We start from the raw sequence: 21,620 nt of genomic DNA, 5'->3' as shown, positions 1-21,620 counted from the left end.
TCACAATTTTTATATCTGTTCTAAATGTACAATAATTTTTTGTTTTTGATACTCTAAACAAAAGTGGAAGAAAATTTTAAACTAATAGAAATAGTTTAAATGAATTTTTGACGTTTATAGCCATCAATGGCAGTTAGTTAATTAAAAGAAATATCAGGCGTTTAAAATTCTAATCGTAATTAATCGCATGACTAATAGTTAACTCACGATTAATCACAAATGTTATATCAGTTCTAAATGTACAATAAAAAAAAATCTAGGTTTTTATGCTCTTGTTAACAAAAGTGGAAAAAAAATGTAAACTAATAGAAATAGTTCAAATGAATTTTTGACATCTATAGCCGTCTATGGCAGTGAATGAGTTAATGTTGACTGAAAATGACATCACAGTTTCTCAGGGCTCGGGTAACGACCAATCGTGGCACAGCTTGTGAATGTCATGTGACAAAAAAAAAAAAAAACAGGTGAGCGGGTTGATTTTGCTGCTAAATTCATATTGCACAAATGTAATATTAATCAGAAGGCCGTGTTTAGATGACTTTGGGTGCTTACAACATACTGTAAAGAAAAAAATTGGGTTGAACTCCTCTTTTAGCTTTAGGATACTAGACGCTATTTCCAGAAGGCTCGTCCTTCATCTTATCTCCCATTGGCCTGTTTTCCCTCTTTTTTTCCCCAACCCAAACAGCTCCTTCCCCCTTCCTCGTCCAACCAGATGGGAAAACTGTTTTTCCGTGACATCAGGCGAAACAGTGGCTGCCCGTACAAGGTCGTGACAAGTTTTATGAGCTCAACGTTTGCCTGGTGGCCACAAAAGAACATTTTTCAGTTTTTTTTTACTACATCTCATTTTATATACTGTACAGCTGGTGTCAGGCCAAAACCTTACAAGTCAAAATTGTGCTCTTTTTTTTTTTTAAGATACAATTGGTGTGGGTCTAATTCTTACGAATTATTGAGTAAATAATTAAAAATGATGCAATGTTAATGGTTGAACAAACATGAGGTTTTTGGGATCTCTTGAAAGGTGGAAATTTGGGAGATGTTGGCCTGATGCCAGGAATAGTCATTTATATATTGAGACCCACCTGTTAATTTTGCATGTTACACTGAACATTTTAAAGAAAAGTCTTCAATGCATTCAAAAACATACTTAAAAACTTGAGTGACATGGATGATTTTTTTTTAAAGTTCTTATACTATATATTTTAAATCATGTATTATAATTTTGTTTAAACTGATCAGTTTTAAAGATAGGGTGTTATTTAAAAAATTTTTTTATCCTTTCTTCTTTTTATAGATCATAATTTCCATCCGTTTTCTATGCGAAATGCAGATTATGGTATATGGATTATTTTTAAGAAAATGAAAACAAACCAAAAAAAAAGTTTTTATTGCCTTACCCTTTCTTTCTAATTTAAAAAATATATAAAAACCTGAAAACTAATTTTGGATTTATTTTTGAAAACAGGATTTTCCATCAATCCAAGAATGCTGGCTTGCATTAATTTAGGGGTTTTCTCACACGTGCGCACCCAAGTATGCAGAGAAAATATGCAGACAGACAGGCCTTGTTAGCAAGAGGAAGTAATTGAAGCGGACTGTGTTGACTGTTGAGCAGCCACGCCAGCATAAAAGTGCCAGACTGTCAGTGAAGGCAACACCAACTACACCGCATCCACATTTACACTAACTATAGGGCACACATATACAACTATGCACTACACGTAAACGTACAGTATATAAACGTTATATTTGTTTGCTACATGCAGTGCAACTGTAAATTATTCACAACGCTTAACCATATGTTCTTCTTAGAGTTCCACACAGTAGCCAATAACGAAAACGTTTTTTCGTTATTATGGGATGTTATGTGTCGAATTTTGATGGGGAAAAAATGAATCAGGATGCACTAGAGGTTACAAAACTGCCTCATGGTTCAGATATTCTGGGTTTGAATGTGGGCTCCTACCTTCCTGTGTGGAGTTTGCATGTTGTATGTCTACTACCTGTTGAAGCTGCGGCAGTCAAACATTAGACTGCCATCTGGTGGCAACTTCTAGAACACACTGAATGTTTCAGAAAACTGTGTACCGTCAAGTTACTGCATTTGTGAAATAGAGCCTTTGTGATGCTTTTTTGTTGTTGTTCACCACTTCCCCCCCCCCAGACTGATAGGAGTATTCACTCTTTGAGGACTCACTGATACTGAGTACCAATACCTGTAGTACTTTTGATAAATGAAATTTCATTTAACACGATGACAAAACATTGTGAACAAAACCTTACTGCCGATGTGTCGAAAGGCCACAGTATAGCGCTACCTATTGCTGAGGAGGACTTGGAAGTCAAAATAAATAAAATAAATAATAAAAATAAGATTGGTATTGGCCTGGTACTCACCCATTCCTATTTGAAACCCTAATCCCTGATTGAACCTTGTAAATAGTAATACTTTTATCACTACTCTAAAAGTATTTTCTAATGATGAGGCATACCCTAAATGCCAGCAAAGCACCATGTTGCCACGACAACACACCAACGTGATCTTTTGAACAAGAATAATTTAATCAAAGGAGACGTCACAGAGGAAATTCCCCATGAACAAGTCAAAACTTGAGTCATGCGGCTTCCTGTAAAGTTGAGCTTCCGGCAACAGCAGACTGATGAGTCATTTACGTTCCTGTCACAACTGTACGCTTACAGGAAAGGCAGTCAAATTCAATTTGAGGGATTTAAAACAGCATTACTTCTTCTTGCATAGTCAAAAACAAAACTGTACAATGTAGCACCAAGCCGGCGAAGTGCGTTAGCCGTACGTGTGGATGACGCGGTGTCGTTTGAGGTGGTGCATGAGGATGAAGGTCTTGCCGCAATCGGCGCAGTTGTACGGCCGCTCGCCGCTGTGCGTGCGCTGGTGCACGCGCAGGCTGCTCTGCTGCGTGAAGCGCTTTCCGCACTGCAGGCAGCCGTACGGCTTCTCGCCGGTGTGAGTGCGGTGGTGGATGCTGAGGTGCGACGAGCACTGGAAGCCTTTCCCGCACACGGCGCACCAGAAGGCCCGCTTGCGCTTGTGGCTCTGCTGGTGCAGCTTGAACTGGTGCAGGCGCGAGAAGGTCTTGCCGCACTGCGCGCAGGTGAAGCCCCGCGGGAAGGGACGGTGGGTAGCAACGAAAGTGACCTGCGAGGCGGTCGCTGCCGGCACGTCCGACGGTTCGCCGACTTGGGGGCGCCTCTGCGGGTAGACCTGCTCCTTGCGCGGGTCCGACTGCGGTCTTGGTGGAAAGGCGTCCGAGTGCGGGTCTTTGAGGTACTCGCCGTCAAAAACGCCGTTACAGGACGCCACCGATTTGCGCGGCTGCTCCGGGAAGGCGTCCGAGTACTCATCCACAACACTGGAAAAGTCCGGGAAAGCAGAGTCGATGTCGTCGCCGTCGATGATGGACGACCACAGCTGGTGGTCCCGCTCGTCCAGAGACAAGTCGGTCAGTTGGTTCTGCTTGACGGCGCCCAGCTGGCAACCGCCCCGACCAAAACCACCCGACGTCGTCTCCTCTTTCTCCGTCTTGACAAGCATGTGGAGGCCGCTTACCTCACTGCCGTGCTCGCCTGACGAGAACGAGTCGCCAAAGTCTGACGCAATCTTCTGCCGGTCGTCCTCGAACCTCTCGGATACGTTCGCGTACTGCAAAGATGAACCTGCCACTGCCCAGTACAGGGGGGAAAAAAAAAGTTAGCATTTAGCATGTTAGCATTTAGCTCGAGTCTCACATCCAAAAGTGTGTTCCGTACTGACCAGGGCCGACGGGATTGCTGATCCAGAGAACCTCATCCGGACCCTCTTCTTTGATGGTGAACGAAGCGTTGGCGTCTTCCACCTCAGGACACTTAACAGGACAAGATGGACCATTACAGTGAACTTCAAAACCCTAACTCTAGGTTGACACCAAACACAAAACACCATGTCGCACCGCGTGTCTCACGTGCTCTTTTTTGTTCAAAGGGGAACTACACGGGGGTTGCTTTGAGAGGAGAAGAGGAGGGGCCCTTTCTCAGATGAGTAGAGAGGGGAGGGATGAGCAGTTACACACGCTCCACAGACGGAGAGATTCAGCCACTGTGCTAACTCCAGCATAGATGCCATTCTGCTATGTTGACACTAGTGTGAATTAACAAGACAGTGTGAAAGGGTTTTGTGTAACTCACTTTCATTTCTCTTGTAGGATGGGCAGCGCTTCCTCCGTCATGTCCTCTGTCTACCAAATTTTCTGGACACAAGAAAAGCAATTTATTTGGCATGTTATGGTAAACATTTTTTTTGTAAATGCTAATATGCTGCCTTAGAAGTAGCAGGCTTCATATGTTGTCTGGCATGTTAACTTATACAGTGCTACGACCTGAATTACTACACAGTCGTAGTTCTTGGTGGCCCTCCGTAGGTTTTCAAAGAACGTCATTTAACGTCTTTGGCAGTAAAAGAGTTAATTAGAGAGACTTTAAAACCCTATCCAAAGTTTGGATTCCAAAACTTGGGTCTGAAAACCCTACTTTGACACTGTAACTTGAAATCATTACCCTGGCTCAAGATTTTTGCTTGAAACGTTAACCCAAATCTCAATTAAAAACGCAAACCTAGACTTCAAACCCTATTTTGAAACCACAATCCAGGTTTAAAAGCCTAATTTGAAACCACGCATAAACCAGGCTTAAAACCTTACTCTGAACCCCAACCCTGCATAATTGATAAAACCAACCCTTGTTTGGAAAACCTAAACTACTCTTGAATCTTTTTTATTATTATTAAATAAGGCTCAAAACTAGTGATGGTACGAACAACACTGGTGCGCCAGCACTGTGCCGAGTGCGCAAGTGTGAAACCCCGTATCGGCGCGTGTATCGCTTTAATAAAAAATCACGTGACCGAAACAGGAAGTGTGTCGTTTGGATGTGCCGCGCCAAATTGTATTTATAGGTAGACAAACTGTATCAACATGTTGCGTGTTTGTTGGATGGAGTTTAACTGTTTGCTGTTGCTGTAAATTTACCTGTACCTGTGCCTGTTGGATTTTTGTTTGCTTCCACTCGTGGATCGTTCTAGAAAATTTTCACAAGTCTGGAATCATTTTGATCAAAGAAAGTATCCACACCTTTATCAACTGGCACTTAAATATTTATGCACGCCAGCTTCCTCTGTTCCCTGTGAACGAGTGTTCTCTAAGGCAGGGGAACTGGTGTCCAGGAGGAGAAATCGCCTTGGAGCAATCACACTTCAAAAACTTTTGTTTTTCAATAAAAATGTATGACAGAATCAGTTTTTAGTGTGTTATTACATATGGTTTAAAACTTTTAACAAAATCCCATAAAGAAGTTAAACATTTGAACTTTTATTATTTATTTTATTTATTATATTAATATTATTTTATGACATACAAATTTGCTATATTTTACAAGCCAACTCATATGAGCATCTAATAAACAACTTAACTCAGCAAGCAAATGGACCAACTGAAATTATACAAAGATGGGATCATATTTTAAGTAAAAGACTAGCAAGTGAATAAATAAAATTTATTTTATAAATATAAATTCATAAGCTAATATTAAGGTTTACAGCATGCACGTTTTGCCATCTTATTTTCATTTTGTTTATCTGCAATGATTTTAGATCTACAGCAGAGGTCACTATTGAGTGACCAACACAGTGTCAATACAGTTTGTGTAATGTGTCAATACACTCCTTGAGGTATCATCCTCCCATCACTACTCAAAACCCTCATTTAAAACCCAAACCCTTGCTTTACAGCCCTGTCTTTAATGCCTTGTTTTGTTTATACAGCAACCCAATCTCGAAACCCCTAATTTGAAAACGTAAACCTGACTTGAAACCCTAACCCCATCTTGAAAACCCCATTTGATACCTTAACCGTGTCTTGTGGTATTCTTGTAGTGCTTCCGTGAATACAATTTCGTTCACATCAAGGAGTCGTCGTCCTCATTCTGGTGCTCCTTACCGAAAACTCGCTGCATCTGCGCGTTTTTATTCTCCACGGCGAGCAGCTTCCTCTTCAACATCTCGTTCTCGCTCTGCTTCCGCGAGATTTCCAAGTGCAGGAAGGCACTATTGTCATCGACCAGCTTGCTGATTTCGGCCACCGCCGCCTTCACCAAAACCTCCATGATGGACGAAAGCTGCGTTTGAAAAGCGACGCACGCCATGTTTCCTTACACGCTACAAGCACACTCACATGAGAAAAAAAAGACAATAAATGTGTGCTTTTAAAGCTAGACGTTGTTTAAATGGCACGAGGATGCTGTGGAAAATGTTCCATCCCGAATAACACGTTCACTTCCGCAAGGGGGAGGGGCTTAGCGTAACCAAGCCACTAAACGCCCATGACGTTTATAAAAACGTAATGACGTTTTTCCTTGTGTGTTACGTAAACAGGAGTTGACGTTTAAAAAGAAGAAATAGTTTATGGTTTTATGTTGACGTAGTGACGAATTTGACCACACATAACAATAAATATTAAAGAGTAAAAGATGAATGGATGGATGGATGGGGAAAATGATCATAAGCGTATTTAAAATGCCTACCATACCAAAGTGCATTATTTAATACATAGGAAGAAAAAAATAAAGTTGAGGACAAGCAGTACAGAAAATAGTTGCTCACATTTAATTTATTATTTTTAAAATACCGTAGAAACATCAATCTTTTGATTCATTTTTAATATCACCCAGTGCACTGGATTGACTTTACTAAGTAGAAGTAGAAAGTAGAAAAGTAAGCAGTTCACAAATCAACTTTCAAACTTAATAGGCTACTCACATCCACTCATTTTCACTAAATTGGTAAATAATCAATTAAAATGTTAACTACTTAAAATATAGGTGATGAAGCATTTTATTATTGTAAATGTGTATCAGCAAAATCCAGAATAAACTTAAATCATATATATTCATAGCTGCTGATTATAATGGCAGTTTAACTTCTTTTTTTTAAATCATAATTTTTGTTTGACTGTTCAGACCACACAATGACACACTTGACCAATCCAATTTGCTTTTAATCATGTACATAAACAAACAAACAAAATCTCATGAGCACACAGTTAAAGGTAATACAATGTGACATCAATAAAACAAAACGTAATCAAAACTCCAGCTTGTGGTTCTCGTATGAAACGGCAGTCATTTGTATGGAAGCGTCAACATTAGCGTTCCCTAACCAACTTAATGGTCATTCAAACTCATTTTTAAGAAAACTGTAAAAACACAAACAGCTTTGGTCTTGAACTCTTCAAACAAACATGAATTAAACAACACAACAATAACATATTTACATGTTTTTTAACACCATTAAGAGCTAAGAAAAAGTCATTACAATCACGTTTAATACTTTTCCTCAAACTATTTGCTTAAAAAAAAACAAATTCTGGCTCAATTACACACAATTAAATGAAATACAACCACTTCTCTATAACATTTTGCACGAATGACCGCAGAAAGGCCACCATTTGAATTGCTTTAAACCTTGTGACGTTTCTCGTAGGGACACATAATTCAACATGTAAAAAGTGCACACAATATAATGTATATATATGTTGAACGCTAAATTCTTGAGGTAGCTCGAAGGTAGCGTGAAAGTAATTTCCGACCGAAGTTTTGTCCTTGTTGGTTTTAACTGCATTCGAGTCAATTTTAAGTGGATTTTTTTCGACTCATTCTGTTGTTTTCTATTGTGCAAGGCTACCATTTGAATAACATCAAAAGCGCACTAGGGCTCGCTCACAACACACTTTTTCTGGGTTTAGGCGACTGATTTCAATTTCAGTCGACAGCAAAGGGCGGTATAAGGCCAAAATGGCAGCCCCCGGAAATCATTGAAAACAGAGGTATAGGTGGTGATGTCTGTATGTTGAGTCATTTTAAATTGGCATTTTATACGAGCTGTACACTGACAACTTTTTGTGTCAGTGTCATTTCTTCAGTGTTGTCCAATGGAAAGAATTAAATATCTGTAATCACTTTTGTGAGATACGGTACATGAGAGGTGCAGGCCTGGTGAGTGACGTGGGCGTCAACAAGTGTTGAGTGACGGGATGCGAGTTGTAGGCCTGGTGAGTGACGTGAGCGTCAACAAGTGTTGAGTGACGGGATGTGAGTTGTAGCGATCGGCAGCTCATTTGCTCCCAAAAACGTATAGATATGTTCTATTTTAAATGTTTTAAGTGTTAAGACGTATTTTTACGTTTTTAAAAACATGTTTTTTCAATGCTAGAGCATACAGAAGGCTTTGATGCAGCCTCTGAACTGCAGAGAAAGGTTGAATAAATGGTAGTAATTACAAAAACGGGCCAGCAGTTGGCAGCAGAGAGATCAACTAGGGCCATGTTGAAAAAAGCTAATTTACCCACAGTTTTAAACAGATTTGTGAATAATGATGAAACTTAGCTACATTCTAATGCTAATTGCTGCAAAATGAAAAAAGATCGTGAGCAAAGGGGGTTGCTTCAGTGAAAATGGCTGCGAGTGAATGAGTTAAGTGTTTGTTCAATGAAGCGATTGAAAGTGCAGCGCCAGTCACGCAACGATTTTCACGGGCAAAATTGAAAGAAATGAGCTCAAAGACGCACAAAAAGTTGGAAAACGTTGATTCTACTGGTGGACTGTCATGTGCAGCTGCAGTTTGTCGGCGTGGTCGAAGCCCCGACCGCAGACGTCGCACTTGAACATCGCTTCCCTTTTGCACTGGTGCCTCTCAAAAAGAACGAACGAATCGAAACTCTGCCCACAGGACGAACAGATGTAGCAGTTCTGAGACGAGTCCGAGGACGGCAGCTGACCGAAGTCCAGGATGGTCCCGTCCTCGTGCGTCGCCATCCCCGCCTGTGAGAACGGATCCAGCATATCCAGCTCACCGTTGGCGGCGTAATCTCGCCACTCGCTGGTGTCTAAATAGGCGTCGCTCTCGCCCACCTCCGCGTATGGGCGACCGCTCAGCGGGTCGGCCAAAGTCGCCGGTCTGAGCGGGGGATCGGTCGCCGGTTCCTGCGGGTGAGTGTCTGGCATGGGGCACATGAGGGGATGTGGCCCCTGTGCTTCCTCGGTCTTGTCTGGAAACAAGAAGAAATGCAACACAATTAAATGAACCATTTTTTTCTCTTTTTGTGGATTATTTCTATTCTGCAAAGTAGCAGTTTGTCAAGAATAACTGACAAAAGGTGATCACATTTGTCATGACATGATTTTTTTGTGTGCTTGCATGTGATGTGGACTTTTTAGGGCCCGACAGATATACACTACATTTTGTTAAGACTGATGCGGAATTTGATATTTGGGAGAATAAAATTGTGATAACGGATTAATTGGCCGATTAATGAAGAAAATAATTATAATAAATAAAATAAAATTTTTGGTCAAACAAATGTTCATACCACTTTTTTTTAGACTGATACCAATACTCAACTCTTGATAGTCACCAATACCAGTTATGATACCATCTGTACATAAAATTCCCCCCCAAAAACATGACATTTCATTTTAAAGACCTATAAATCCCAATATAGTAATGAAATTAATGGCACTTCTATTCCTTTAATTTCTCATTTCTAGTTCCTGATTGTAAAACGGCCACTAGAGTGTCACGACTCGTACCGATACCTTAAAATAAGGCTCGTATTGGCACCGATACAGATACCTGGTATCGGTGCTCGCCCATTCCTAATATTTTTATAATAATACTTTATAATTTCCTAAAATTAAGAAATGTTTGATCAGACTTTTTTTCTAGACCAATACCAGTATGAGTATTTAACTCTTGAGTAGTCACCGATACCACTAGTACAGGGGTGGCCAAGTTCGGTCCTCGAGAGCCACTATCCAGCCTGTTTTCCATGTCTCCCTCCTTCAGCGCAGCTGAATCTAATGATCAGCTCATCAGCAAGCTTTGCAGAATGATAACGATCCTGATCATGAATCAGGTGTGTTAGTGGGGAGAAACATGGAAAACAGGCTGGATAGTGGTTCTCGAGGACCGAACTTGGCCACCCCTGCACTAGTATTTTTGATACATGAATCCCCCCCCCAAAAAAAATTAAACAATGACAGATAATTTTAAATTAACACCTATATATATATATATATATATATATATAATTCAGCATTATTCCTTAAAATTGCATGACATAACAGTTAATGGCAATTTTCTATTATTTTCATTTCTAGTACATGATGATAAAACGGCCACAAGAGGGTGATATTGGTATTGGTCACAAGTATGATACTTTTAAATAAGGCCTGGTATCAGCCCGATGCCGATACCTGGTATCCGTACTTGCCCATCCCTATTTAAAATGTTTGTTTGAATGTCATTATATTTGTCCTATGTTGTAATGTGTTAATGTAAAAAAATAATAATAATAATAATCAGCACAAAAAAAAAAATTTCTTTAGATTTTTTACTGATTTGAAAAGCTACAATATATGCCACTTAAATTGGCCATCTGAATAATTGGTTAGCCGGCTTTTGACTGTGGCTTATGTGTAGTTTTGGAGTTTCCTGATTTTAGCCACTCTTGTTTATTTCTATTGTGCAAGGTATCTGCTTGTGATGAGTCGTACCGTTCCTGTGCGTCTTCATGTGGCACTTGAGGCTGGACTTCTGGTTGAAGCATCGTCCGCAGATGTGGCACCCGTAGGGCTTCTCGCCCGTGTGGATGCGCAAGTGTCGCTCCAGGTGGCCGGCGCGCACAAACATCTTCCCGCAGTATGAGCAGAAGAAGCATTTCTTGGGCCGGGAGCCCTGATAAAAGGAGCCGGTGCCGTTTCGGGGGCGGCCGCACGGCTCCCACAGCGGCCCCCGGGGGCCGACGGCGGCGCGGGGGTACGCCAACTGCAATGACATCATGTTGTTGTTTTCTCCGTAATGCTTTCCGGGGAAGGCGAAGGTGCTGCAAGAGGCTTCGGCGTGAGGCGGGATAAGCTGAGCTCCCGCCGGGACCGCCGCGCCGTTCTGCGGCGACCGATCGTTTGTCCCGTCACGTAAACTGGGCGACTCCTGCTTGTCCGCTGCTTCCCTTTCGGGCTGCGTCACGCTCTCCTCGACGGGCTCAGACTTGACCGTCGGCGTGCGGGATAGTTCGGGACGGTTGGCGGAAAAACGCTCAGTTGCTGCCGTGATGTTGCCCTCTGCTGGAACACGGGTGTCGGTGCTCGGGTGCTCCGCTGGGGGGTGTTGGATGTCGGCTGGTACCGACTGAAGACCTGGAAGGACAGGTCGCTGACTTGAGACTTAAAGGAGAACTCAAGGCAAAAGAATTGACAAGTAAATGAGAAGTAATTAGTAAAGTAACTAAGTTACTTTTCAAGGTAACTGTGGCATCACTGCTTGTGACTTACATCTCTGGTGGATCTTGGTGTGTTCCTTGAGGCTGCATTTCTGGTTGAAGCGTCTCCCGCAAACGTCGCAGCGGAACGGCTTTTCTCCCGTGTGGATCCTCTTGTGCCGCTCCAGGTTCCCGGAATGCTCAAAACATTTCCCGCAGAAGGGGCAGGCGAAACCCCGCTTGAACAGCAGCCGGTTGACCATCCGCCGTCGCATGCTGCTGTACAAGTGGCGGTGGGCCCCACGGCCGGCAGCTCCCGCCTGCCGGTTGTCCGCCGGAACATCAGTCAGGTTTTCACGCGGTCTTTCCGTCGGTGGTCCTGGTTGGTCGCATACCGCCTGTTCCGCGGGTTCGCGCTTCACCGCCACGTCGAGAAAGTCGCTTTGGAGCTTTTCGGGCCTCCTAGCCTCAGCGACACCTGTGGACGGACAAGGAGAAGCCCCTTTCACACAAACATCCTGAAAATGTGCGCCACCGCTCCAAAATATGGGCCGCCGCTTCTTTGAACCAGCAAAAAAAAAAAAAGAAAACTCCTTCAGGCTCCAGGAACCAATTACTTCTTTAACGTTTGCATTCGGACCTCTTTCATATCACAACCAGTGCCCCAAACATACAATTAAAAAAAATACACTCTGTAGAACGTCTAGAAGGGTGTAGAAAAAAAGTATATTTTTGAAAAAATGTAATATAGTAGATAATAAATTAACTTTTTGACTGCCAGACGTTTTCAGAAAAGGGATACCGTGTGTGCCAGCCGATTTAAGCATTTTGACTGATCTTTCAAGGTCCACAGAAAATTTTGTGTTTGGACTATGGAAACACATACTACCAAATGAAAGATTGGTAGTATCTCATCTCATCTTTCATCAGAAAAAAAAGTTTGTTTCTACCTTATTCCGTTTTTCAGTAATCAACAATAGAAAATGGTTAGTTTCACCCAAATGCTCTGTTTTGAAACAAAATACGGAGAAAACAAGCTTTTTGTGAAACGATGTTATTTCATGCACTCTAGTGAATTGTACACTTCTTTTTGTCCATGAATGATGCCACAAACACCTCAACAGTGCTTTACTTCTGTAAAACACTACCACCAACAATGAAAAAGTGTTTTTTGATAGCAAAATACGTTTATTTACATTCAACAGTGTAACAATTTGACAAAACAATTTGGCAAACTATTTACAAATGTGTGCAACTGTGGTACTATTTACAATTGTGTGGATGTTTCAACGACAGTTTTTCTTTTTGTGTAACACTCCCCTGCGTGCAAGTGGACGCAGCAGGATTTGCAAAACAGATTAGTTTCTCTGCAATTGCCCCTTCGCGTGCAGACGCTACACTTTCTTGCCGGCTTTTTTTTCCGGGGAGTAGCAAGTATATACTGCAGTGTGTGTTTGGCCATGTTGCCATCAAGTCTACTCTCAGGATCATGATACGGTGACGTTACGGTGGTGTTACGTCTGGCTTCCTCATGTCCTTCAGTTCCTATACCGGGTGGTAAGAGATGTTCTGATCCATCTTATCCACTCCATTCATGGTGGCATCGTAGTCCATAACCAGTGTCTTCTCCGTGATCAGACTGTACCCACTCCTCCGATGAATATGCATTGGACTCGTCGTCCGATTGAACGTCCGCCTGAGCAGAAGTGCTCGGTTGTGCTCCGCGTTTTCCGGCGTTAGCATCGCTAGCCGGTGAGGCTTTACGACGTGATCATAGCCGCCGCGTCAACACTTCCAACTTCGGCGTCAACCTCGGAGTCACCATCATCATCATCGTCGTCATCAATGTGCTCTTGAGCATTGGTCGATGCTTTTCGTCTTTGAAAAAAATGCTCAAGCGTGAGCTGCTTGCAACCGGTCGCCATTTTCGCTTTCTCAGCCATTCTCCCCTCAACACTCACGTCTTCTACTGACGCCTACCCAATCTTGTCCAAAGAGAGTCATCGCTGCCATCTAGTGCCGCAAAATAGGCATTATACTAACTAGATCTGCTTGATACTTTCAGCATAGCTGGCCAAGGCTTTCCTCCACCCGTTTCCCAAAAACAAACAAAAAAAAAAAACATAGTGAACGTCTTTTAACGTCTTTGGCAGTCCTCAGTAGGATTTTACTAAACGTTATTTAACGTTTTTGGCAGTCAGAGAGTTAATTGCAGAATATTGGGGGGTTAATAGTGGAGATTAATCTGTCCTAGGACGCTTTAACCCCTGGGTTAAAGTGTCGGGAGAGTCAATCTGTCCTGTCATACCATAAAGAAGTCCACTCCCCCTTTGTAATTCTTTGTGTGGCATGGTAGCTGCCACCTTCCTCAAAGTTGCTTAATGCCAGTAAAAGCGATTCAGACCCCGTCAGGTCATGACAAAAGTACCATTCAATTAACTGTAAATCGATGTTAAACCTTTTTGATTAAGAGGAAAACATGTAACACCCATAAAATCCAAAATATTGGGGTGATTGTTTTTGATATTTTTAGAGAGTGATCTGGGCATAAGTAGAGGTGTGCACATAAATTATGGTGGCGATTAGTTGCAGTTTTCTAACATAGGAGGGAAAAGCTTAATACCTATAAAATCCAAAACGCTGTTGCGATTGTTTTGATATTTTCAGAGGTTTTAGTGGGCATAAGTACAGATGTGCATGTACATTTTGGTGGCGAATGGTCATAGTTTTCTAACATTGTGGTTGTTGGGGGATTACATTGAGCGTTTTTAGACTGTCCCGTCTTTGACATCTACCAAAAAGGTTCATGTTTACAAAAACTCGTGTGTACGCTTCATTTGACTGCCATTGGCTAAATATATTCATATTCATTCCTGCCCACATCCATCAAACTGCTTAACAACCGTCATTAACTCAGTGCAATAAGATATATATATATGGTGCAATGTTGTGTACATACCCATGTGTGTGTATATATATATATATATATATATATATATATATATATATATATATATATAAGTGTGTATGTGTGTGTGTATGCAATGTACTTCTCTACACATGTACTGTATACTCCTGTGAAGACTTCTGGGAAGTCTTCTACTTATTGCTGCACTTCTTATTTATTTAATTTCATCTCTTTCTATTCTGTTGTTTTCTCTCACTGTAAACTGCAGCTGGACGGAGTCCAGGAAAAAGTTCCCCACGGGGAAAATAAAAGTATATCGTATCGTATCGTATCGTATCGTATCGTATACAACCATTTGGGAAAAAACAAGTGAAACGTTAAATGGTCTGTGTGGAAAGACGAAGAACAACAACAGCATCATGAAACGAAGCCACGCCGAGTGGGGTGCACTCCAACCCGGGTCCAAGCCTACCACCTCGGGGTTGGGGCTGCTGTTGTTGCTGCTGCGCTTCCCGCAGGCTGTCCGCCGCGCGGTGGGCGGCTCTCAGCTCGGCGTGCAGCACCTCCACGCTGCTCCTCAGCCGCCGAATCTCGTGTTCCCGCTGGGTCACCTCCAGGCGTAGGACCACCACGCCATCCTCCACCACTTTGGTTATCTGCGCCGCGGCGGCGTTGCACAGGGCGGTGATGATGGAGCCGATCTGACTGTGGAGAGCCGCGCCGCTCGACATGATGAAGGCGAAAGGGGCCAGGGAAACAATAGTTGGGGTCTGGGGGGAAGGTTACACTTTGGGTGGGGTGGTTGAGTTAGTTCGGCGTGGGCATTTTGCGTGATCCTGTTTTGTGTTGGCTAACTAGCTATTTGGTTGTAGTGTAAACACAAATGTAACTTGGGCCGGAAATCGTGGTGAACGTAGTACCGTAAAGCAGCTGAAAACGGCGTAACATGGATGCTGAAAATAACTGCGTCGACCGGAAATCATGCAGCGAGTAGTCGGCAACGCGAACTCGTTTTATTCTACTACTACTAGTACTACTACTACTACTACTACTACCACCAATAATAATAATAATAATAATAATAATAGGAAACTTTACTTTACTGTACAATAAAAAAGTAGACTGTAAAACCTCTTAACCTGAGGAAGATGGGGTTTTTTTCATACTAGAATAAAGTTTTAAATTGCACATCCATTACAGTACGTGGTCTCATTTATTGTTTTATTGATGCACGTCAAATCTTTTCTGTTACAGACTTTAAAAAAACTAAGACAGACCCGTTGGTTGTAAGTTGATTTATATTTTTTTGTTTTTATCCATTTCAATAATGATGTGAACTAGACTAAGTGCAACTTCTACAGAAATTGCATGGAAATGCTGAAAGCTGAATGCTAATAGCTGAATGTTAAGATGAATGCTTTTGAAGTAAATTGAAAGATAAATTATGTGAAAATGGCAGCACGGTGGCTGACTGGTTAGCACGTCCGCCTCCCAGTGCAGAGGACGTGAGATCGAGTCCGGGCTTCGGCCTTCCTGGGTGGAGTTTGCATGTTCTCCCCGTGCTTGCGTGGGTTTTCACCGGGTACTCCGGTTTCCTCCCACATTCCAAAGACATGCATGGCAGGTTAATTGAACACTCCAAAATTGTCCCTAGGTGTGATTGTGAGAGTGGTTGTTCGTCTCTGTGTGCCCTGCGATTGGCTGGCAACCAGTTCAGGGTGTACCCCGCCTACTGCCCGAAGCCAGCTGGGATAGGCTCCAGCACCCCCTGCAACCCTTGTGAGGAAAAGCGGCTAAGAAAATGGATGGATGGATGGATTATGTGAAAATGACAAAGTATTAATTGTAGTTGAAAGTTGTATGAATAAAAAGAACACTTGAACCCGGGAGGTGGGAATTTTTGAAGCAAGTTCAAATTTATATGGAAAAGTGTTATCTGAAAGTACCCTCCATTCATTTAGATGAAAAAGTGGAACTTATGATATCCAATTGAAAAATGCAAAAACAAATTCAGTCAATAGGGCCACCTAAGCGTCCAATGATTTAGATGGAAAAGTGGAACTATGATAGTAAGTTGGTTAGCATGTAATCAGTTAGCATCATTTCCACTGATGCATTTGTAATGTATGAAATCCCACCTCTGTGTCAGAGGTGGGATTTGAACCCACAGCCTCCTAGTTACTGGACAATGCATTCTACCCACTGAGCAGTAACAGACAGCTGGTGATGATGATGAGTTATGTATGGAAGTGGCCGTGGAAAGTGGGACTTAGAAAACGTCCAATGTCAGCCCTATTGAAAATGAATGGCGAAAGGTTGATATTCAACGTTAAATTGTGCGTATACTGTAAGTAATGTGGAATCAGACGATAAATACCCCGGAAGGCGTGAATTTTTTAAGGAAATTTAAATTTGAACGGTGTAAATCGGAAATATAATGTGGGTGTTGTTTTTCTGCAAAAACGTGAGGAGAATAAAAATCACAATAACATATGTGGAAATGCTTCCAGTATTGTCTTGCTTGTTTTTACAAACAAGACATCAATATATGTGATTGTTTATTAGTCTCATTGCTTTTGGCCCCTAAAAAATTGGGTGGCAAATTTACCAACTGTTGTCATTCCTACACTGTTCACCTGACTTGGAAGTAAATACCTTCAAATTCCAGCTAAAAAAATCTGCAGTTAAAACACATCTTGCTTTATTTCTAATATTTTATGTGTGGGTAAAAAAAGATTAGAATTGTGTCCATGTCCCAATATTTATGGGCTTGACTGTAGAAGTGTGGGTTTTTTTTCTCTCCAAAAACTGTCAAACTAAACTTTAAATATGACATAACTAAATGATATTTTTTTTAAAGGGGAATAAGTCAATCTAAAACATTTCTTTACAGCAATATGTTCAATGTAGCCCCACTAGTCCAAACACAGTATTCTGATTAATATTGTGTTTGTGGAATGTGAGTGAGTTAAGCAGCAAAATCTATTCATCTCAGGAGGCGGCCATTTTGCCATTTGCTGCTGTAGCCTGTTGACTGAAAATGACATCACAGTTGCTCAGGGCTCAGATAACAAGTGCAACCAATCATGGCTCAGCTTCAGAAAACAGGTGAACCGCGATTGGTCATTATCTTGATCCCGAGCAACTGTGATGTCATTTCCAGTCAACAGCAAGCGACGAAATGGCCGCCCCCTGAGATGGTAGGGTTCTAAATAAACATCCGCCAGCCCACCAAATACAGGTTGGAATTTATTTTCATTCATTCAACAGGCACGAGCATGGTCTGTGTTTAGGAGCTTAACTCATTCACTGCCATTGACGGCTATAGACGTCAAAAATTCATTTGAACTATTTCTATTAGTTTAAAAAAAAACACTTTTTGTTAACAAAAGAATGAAAACCTCGATTTTTTTTTTAGAAATACAGATATACAATGTGTGATTAATTGTGAGTTAACTATTGAAGTCATGCGATTAATAACAATTTTAAAAAAATTGAACCGCCTGACATGATTTAAAGATTATTAAAAATTTGGGGTGTCAGGCGATTAAAATTTGTAATCATAATTAATCGCATGACTTCACTAGTTAACTCACAATTAATCACAAATTGTATATCTGTTCTAAATGTACAATACAAAATATATAGGTTTTGAAAGATTACCTTTATCTTTGTAATCTTGTGCGTGTTCAAATAAATCAAAGATGAGATTCTTGTGAAGAGGGTCCTTGCAAGGTTGATTTATTACAGAGATCTCTGGTCACACAAATGTATATCACCTAAGCAGTGTTATATCAAATGTGTGTGTCTCCCCCCAGGAGACACACACAGCCCTTTTATTACAATCAAGTGTACAAGTTTGTACAGAAAAACGCCTCTTCTCCTCCCATCAAATACGAAAATCAGATTTCATTCTCTCAGTATGCTAGATTGATCTTGAACTTTCACATTTAGACAAAACAGGATCTCAGTATGCTAGATTGAACTTTCACAAACAGGACAAAACAGGGAATTTAGACAAAACAAGATAACAGATAGGTTAAGGTCAAGTTATATTGAGTTTAACATTATTACACCTGCATCTACACATCTATAACTAAATTCAAAATGGTGAAAATATAAAATAAAGAATTAAAAATGTTAACAATGTTAACATTTTTCATACTCTTGTTTACAAAAGTAGAAAAAAAAACTAAATTAATAGAAAACTAATAGAAATAGTTGACGTCTATAGCCGTCAATGGCAGTGAATGAGTTAAGGGCAGACGGGATGAAGGACTTAGGTCTACGTTTTACTTTAGGGCACATTTCTGCCCAAAAGAGTAAGAGAAAATTATTTTTGATAGGACACGGTCTTTTTAAATCATAATTATTTTTACTGTGTTATCTGTAAACAAATTGTGCTCGAGTCCCTCTGGCGAGTTCTAACCATTTTGGAGCACACTTTGACAATGCAGTTTAATTAAGCTGTTTTTGTCTTTTATAAAGATAAAGGAAAATGTTAAAAGGCTTTAAATAAAAGTGTAATTTAACAAAAATTGCGCAAGGTTGTGTCACAGACATTCAAGTAATGAAGTCTCTGTTGACTCCGTTTGACAATCAGCTCAATTTCAGCTTTGAGTTCAAACACATTTTCAAGGTATTTGTAAGATTCAATAACTTCCACCATTTATGATGAATGATGATCCCTCTAATATAAATCAATTGGATATATGCCTTTATTTCACTTAATTTATTTATGTGCTGCAATCTTTTTCAGGTTTCTTTTAAATTTGTGTGTTGTTTAACAAAAGCTCTGTGTGCCTTGAACTGTTAAATAAAGTTGTTGTTTTTAATGAAACAAAAAAGTTGCACATTTCTTTCCAATGAGTGTTACAGAGGCATGTTACACATATATTTTTTTTTAACATGTCCTTGTAAAAGCCTGACATGAATCAACTCCTGAAATGCCGTCTGTCAGGTTGTTGTCAATTCTCGCAAACTGCGCTCAGCATCCAAAAATATTCCTTTAACGGACTTGATTTAGCTCACCGCACGCTCGTGACGTGCAGAGCGAGCTTTACTGCACAATAACTCTTTGTGCGTTAGGATCAAGTTTTTCTTGTTGCCCCAAACTATGTACTGTATTAAGTTTCACATACTGAACTCACACTGGAGGCCAACATGCTCATCTTTAATCACATGGGGTACATTTTTGGTTTTTGCTTTTGACAAAGGCGTACGTACGTTGGGTCCGTAAAGAAAATTGACTTTGTTGTTCACAGAAACATACGTTAGGTTCACTGACGTCTTTTGTGCTAACAAAACACATATTTTAGGTTTATTGAAGACTGAAGTTTTTTATCTTTAAACACGCTAAATTGAAATTGATGTTTAAAAAAACACGTTAGACTCAAAAACTGTCTTTGATGTCCACAGAAATGTACCTTTTAATAATCCAGGTAAGGCATGCATATGATAGGTCCGTTAAAACATCGAAATGGTCTTTGATAGTTACAGATATGCATATATTAGGTCCATTACATCATCCAATTTGTCTTTTATGTTTACAGAACTTAGGTTAACTGAGGACTGATCTCGTTCTTTGATGTTCTTTCATTGAGGACTCAAAATCATCTTTGATGTTTAATTTGGATTGAAAATTGAATTGTCATTGATTTTAACAGAAACGCAAGTCAGGTCTGTTAAATCATCTAAATTGCCGTGTCTTTGAGACTTGTTAGGTTCAACACTAACTCCAAATGGTCTTTGATGTAAAAAAAAACATACTCAACTCATTGAAAACTGTCTTTGATGATTACCAACACATGCATTTGGTGTAGTGAAGATGGGTGATAAAAATTATATAGTTGTCTTTGATGTTAATAAAAAAAAAGTCTGTGTGGTTAATTAAAGACAAATGACTTAGGTCCCTGAAATCATCTAAATTGCCGCGTGTTTGAGAATTGTTAGGTTCAACACTGACTCCAGATCGCCTTTGATGTTTATAAAAACATGCACAGTATATTCAGTCAAGATTGAACATGGTCTTTGATGTAAAAAAAAACATACTCAGCTCATTGAAAACTGTCTTTGATGATTACAACACATACATTTGGTTCCCTGAAGACGGGTGATTTAAAAAAGAAAGAAAGAAAGTTGTCTTTCATGTTAATAAAAAATAAAAGGTTTGCATGGTTAATTGAAGACTAATGAGTCTTTGATGTTTACAAAATGTGTACGTTTGGTTCTCTATAGACTGTACATGTTGGTCGATGTAAACAACGTACGCTAGGTTTATTGAAGACGGAACTGTCTTTGATCACTGAAAAATAAATTATCTTTGATTTTTAGATAATGGCCGTGTGTCTTTGATGTTTGTAAAAATGTACGTTCGAATCTCTAAATCAGAGGTGTCCACACGGTGGGCCATTCTCCTGCTTGATTTAGATGTTTTCCTCCTCCAACACACCTGATTCAAAGGATCAGCTCATCAGCAAGCTCTACAGAAGCCAGAAGACAATCCTGATAATTTGGCTCAGGGGTGTGTGCTTAGGTTCATTGAGAGCAAAAACTTGTCTGATGATCAAAAACGCGCACACTTGAAGGCAAATTGCTCTTGCTGTACTTGTGAGTGTGCAAGCTTGTCTTCTCTATGCCAGTTCTATGATTGACAGGCCCTGAGTCCAGGGTCTCCCGCCTCTCACCGTCAGCTGATCTGACCTGTTTTGATTTTTGCCGGCTTAGCTCACATTTTATTCCATGGCTCAATTTGTGACACATGATACAAGAATTAGTTTAGAGTTTGGAAGACATGATCAAAACAAGCATTTTGTAAATAACGCGTCCGACCGACGCTACTCGCTCATCAACTTCCTTTTCGGTTGACGTAAGATGAGATGACTTGGCCACACAAGAGTTGGCATTGTTGAGTTCTTTTTTACGTGTGAGTCACCCAACCCTGCCATTTAAGCTTTTGGTATGCCATTTGCTGATTGACAGCTGGTATGTTTCGCTTGGCAACATCAACTGCATTGATGGTGTAAACTACAATATACTGGTAACATCAATGCCACAAAAAGTCAGTAACTCGTGACAGTTGTTGCTTCCGCTTTGCCGGTAATAGCAAGATCCCACGTCTTAGCCAGGAAATCATTATGATCACGTCACTTAGGGTTACCTCAACTTAAGGTACCGAAGATAGTCTGTTGCCCTAAAAACTTCTAGCTGCTCTGAAGTATTGGACATGATTTAAACTAACCATTTGAAAGCATCTCAGATGGATTTCTGTAATTCCCTTTATTTTGGAGTCAGCCAGCCGCCCCTCAAACATCACCTCAAAAATGCTCTCATTTGCCTGGAGCACGGAAGAGGGAGCACATAACTTCTTGCTGAGTTCATTGTAA

The 21,620-nt window shown here is 40.7% G+C and overlaps 2 protein-coding genes across 3 annotated transcripts; both read right to left on the bottom strand.

Annotated features, from left to right (window-relative positions):
- Positions 1 to 2,546: 2,546 nt before the first annotated feature.
- On the bottom strand, positions 2,547 to 6,357 carry LOC144043827 (uncharacterized). 2 transcript variants are annotated; one of them, XM_077557827.1, is made up of 4 exons: positions 6,012 to 6,357; positions 4,207 to 4,268; positions 3,797 to 3,887; positions 2,547 to 3,705 (listed from the first exon to the last, which is right to left on the bottom strand). In XM_077557827.1, the coding sequence occupies exons 1-4, from the start codon at positions 6,214 to 6,216 to the stop codon at positions 2,810 to 2,812; spliced, it is 1,254 nt and encodes a 417-aa protein (XP_077413953.1). In that variant the 5' UTR covers positions 6,217 to 6,357; the 3' UTR covers positions 2,547 to 2,809. The 2 variants fall into 2 exon arrangements, with proteins under 2 accessions (XP_077413953.1, XP_077413954.1); XM_077557828.1 differs by having other exon boundaries at positions 5,919 to 6,163.
- Positions 6,358 to 7,046: 689 nt separating this feature from the next.
- On the bottom strand, positions 7,047 to 15,169 carry LOC144044733 (uncharacterized). The gene is made up of 4 exons (XM_077559319.1): positions 14,711 to 15,169; positions 11,401 to 11,805; positions 10,624 to 11,265; positions 7,047 to 9,116 (listed from the first exon to the last, which is right to left on the bottom strand). Exons 1-4 carry the CDS (start codon positions 14,964 to 14,966, stop codon positions 8,659 to 8,661), a joined length of 1,761 nt encoding a protein of 586 aa, XP_077415445.1. The 5' UTR covers positions 14,967 to 15,169; the 3' UTR covers positions 7,047 to 8,658.
- Positions 15,170 to 21,620: the final 6,451 nt, after the last annotated feature.

This window comes from Vanacampus margaritifer, chromosome 2, assembly GCF_051991255.1.
Source record: "Vanacampus margaritifer isolate UIUO_Vmar chromosome 2, RoL_Vmar_1.0, whole genome shotgun sequence".
NCBI lineage: Eukaryota > Metazoa > Chordata > Actinopteri > Syngnathiformes > Syngnathidae > Vanacampus > Vanacampus margaritifer.
The sequence above is the reverse complement of the archived record's forward strand: the minus strand, read 5'-3'. Positions and strand labels throughout refer to the sequence as shown.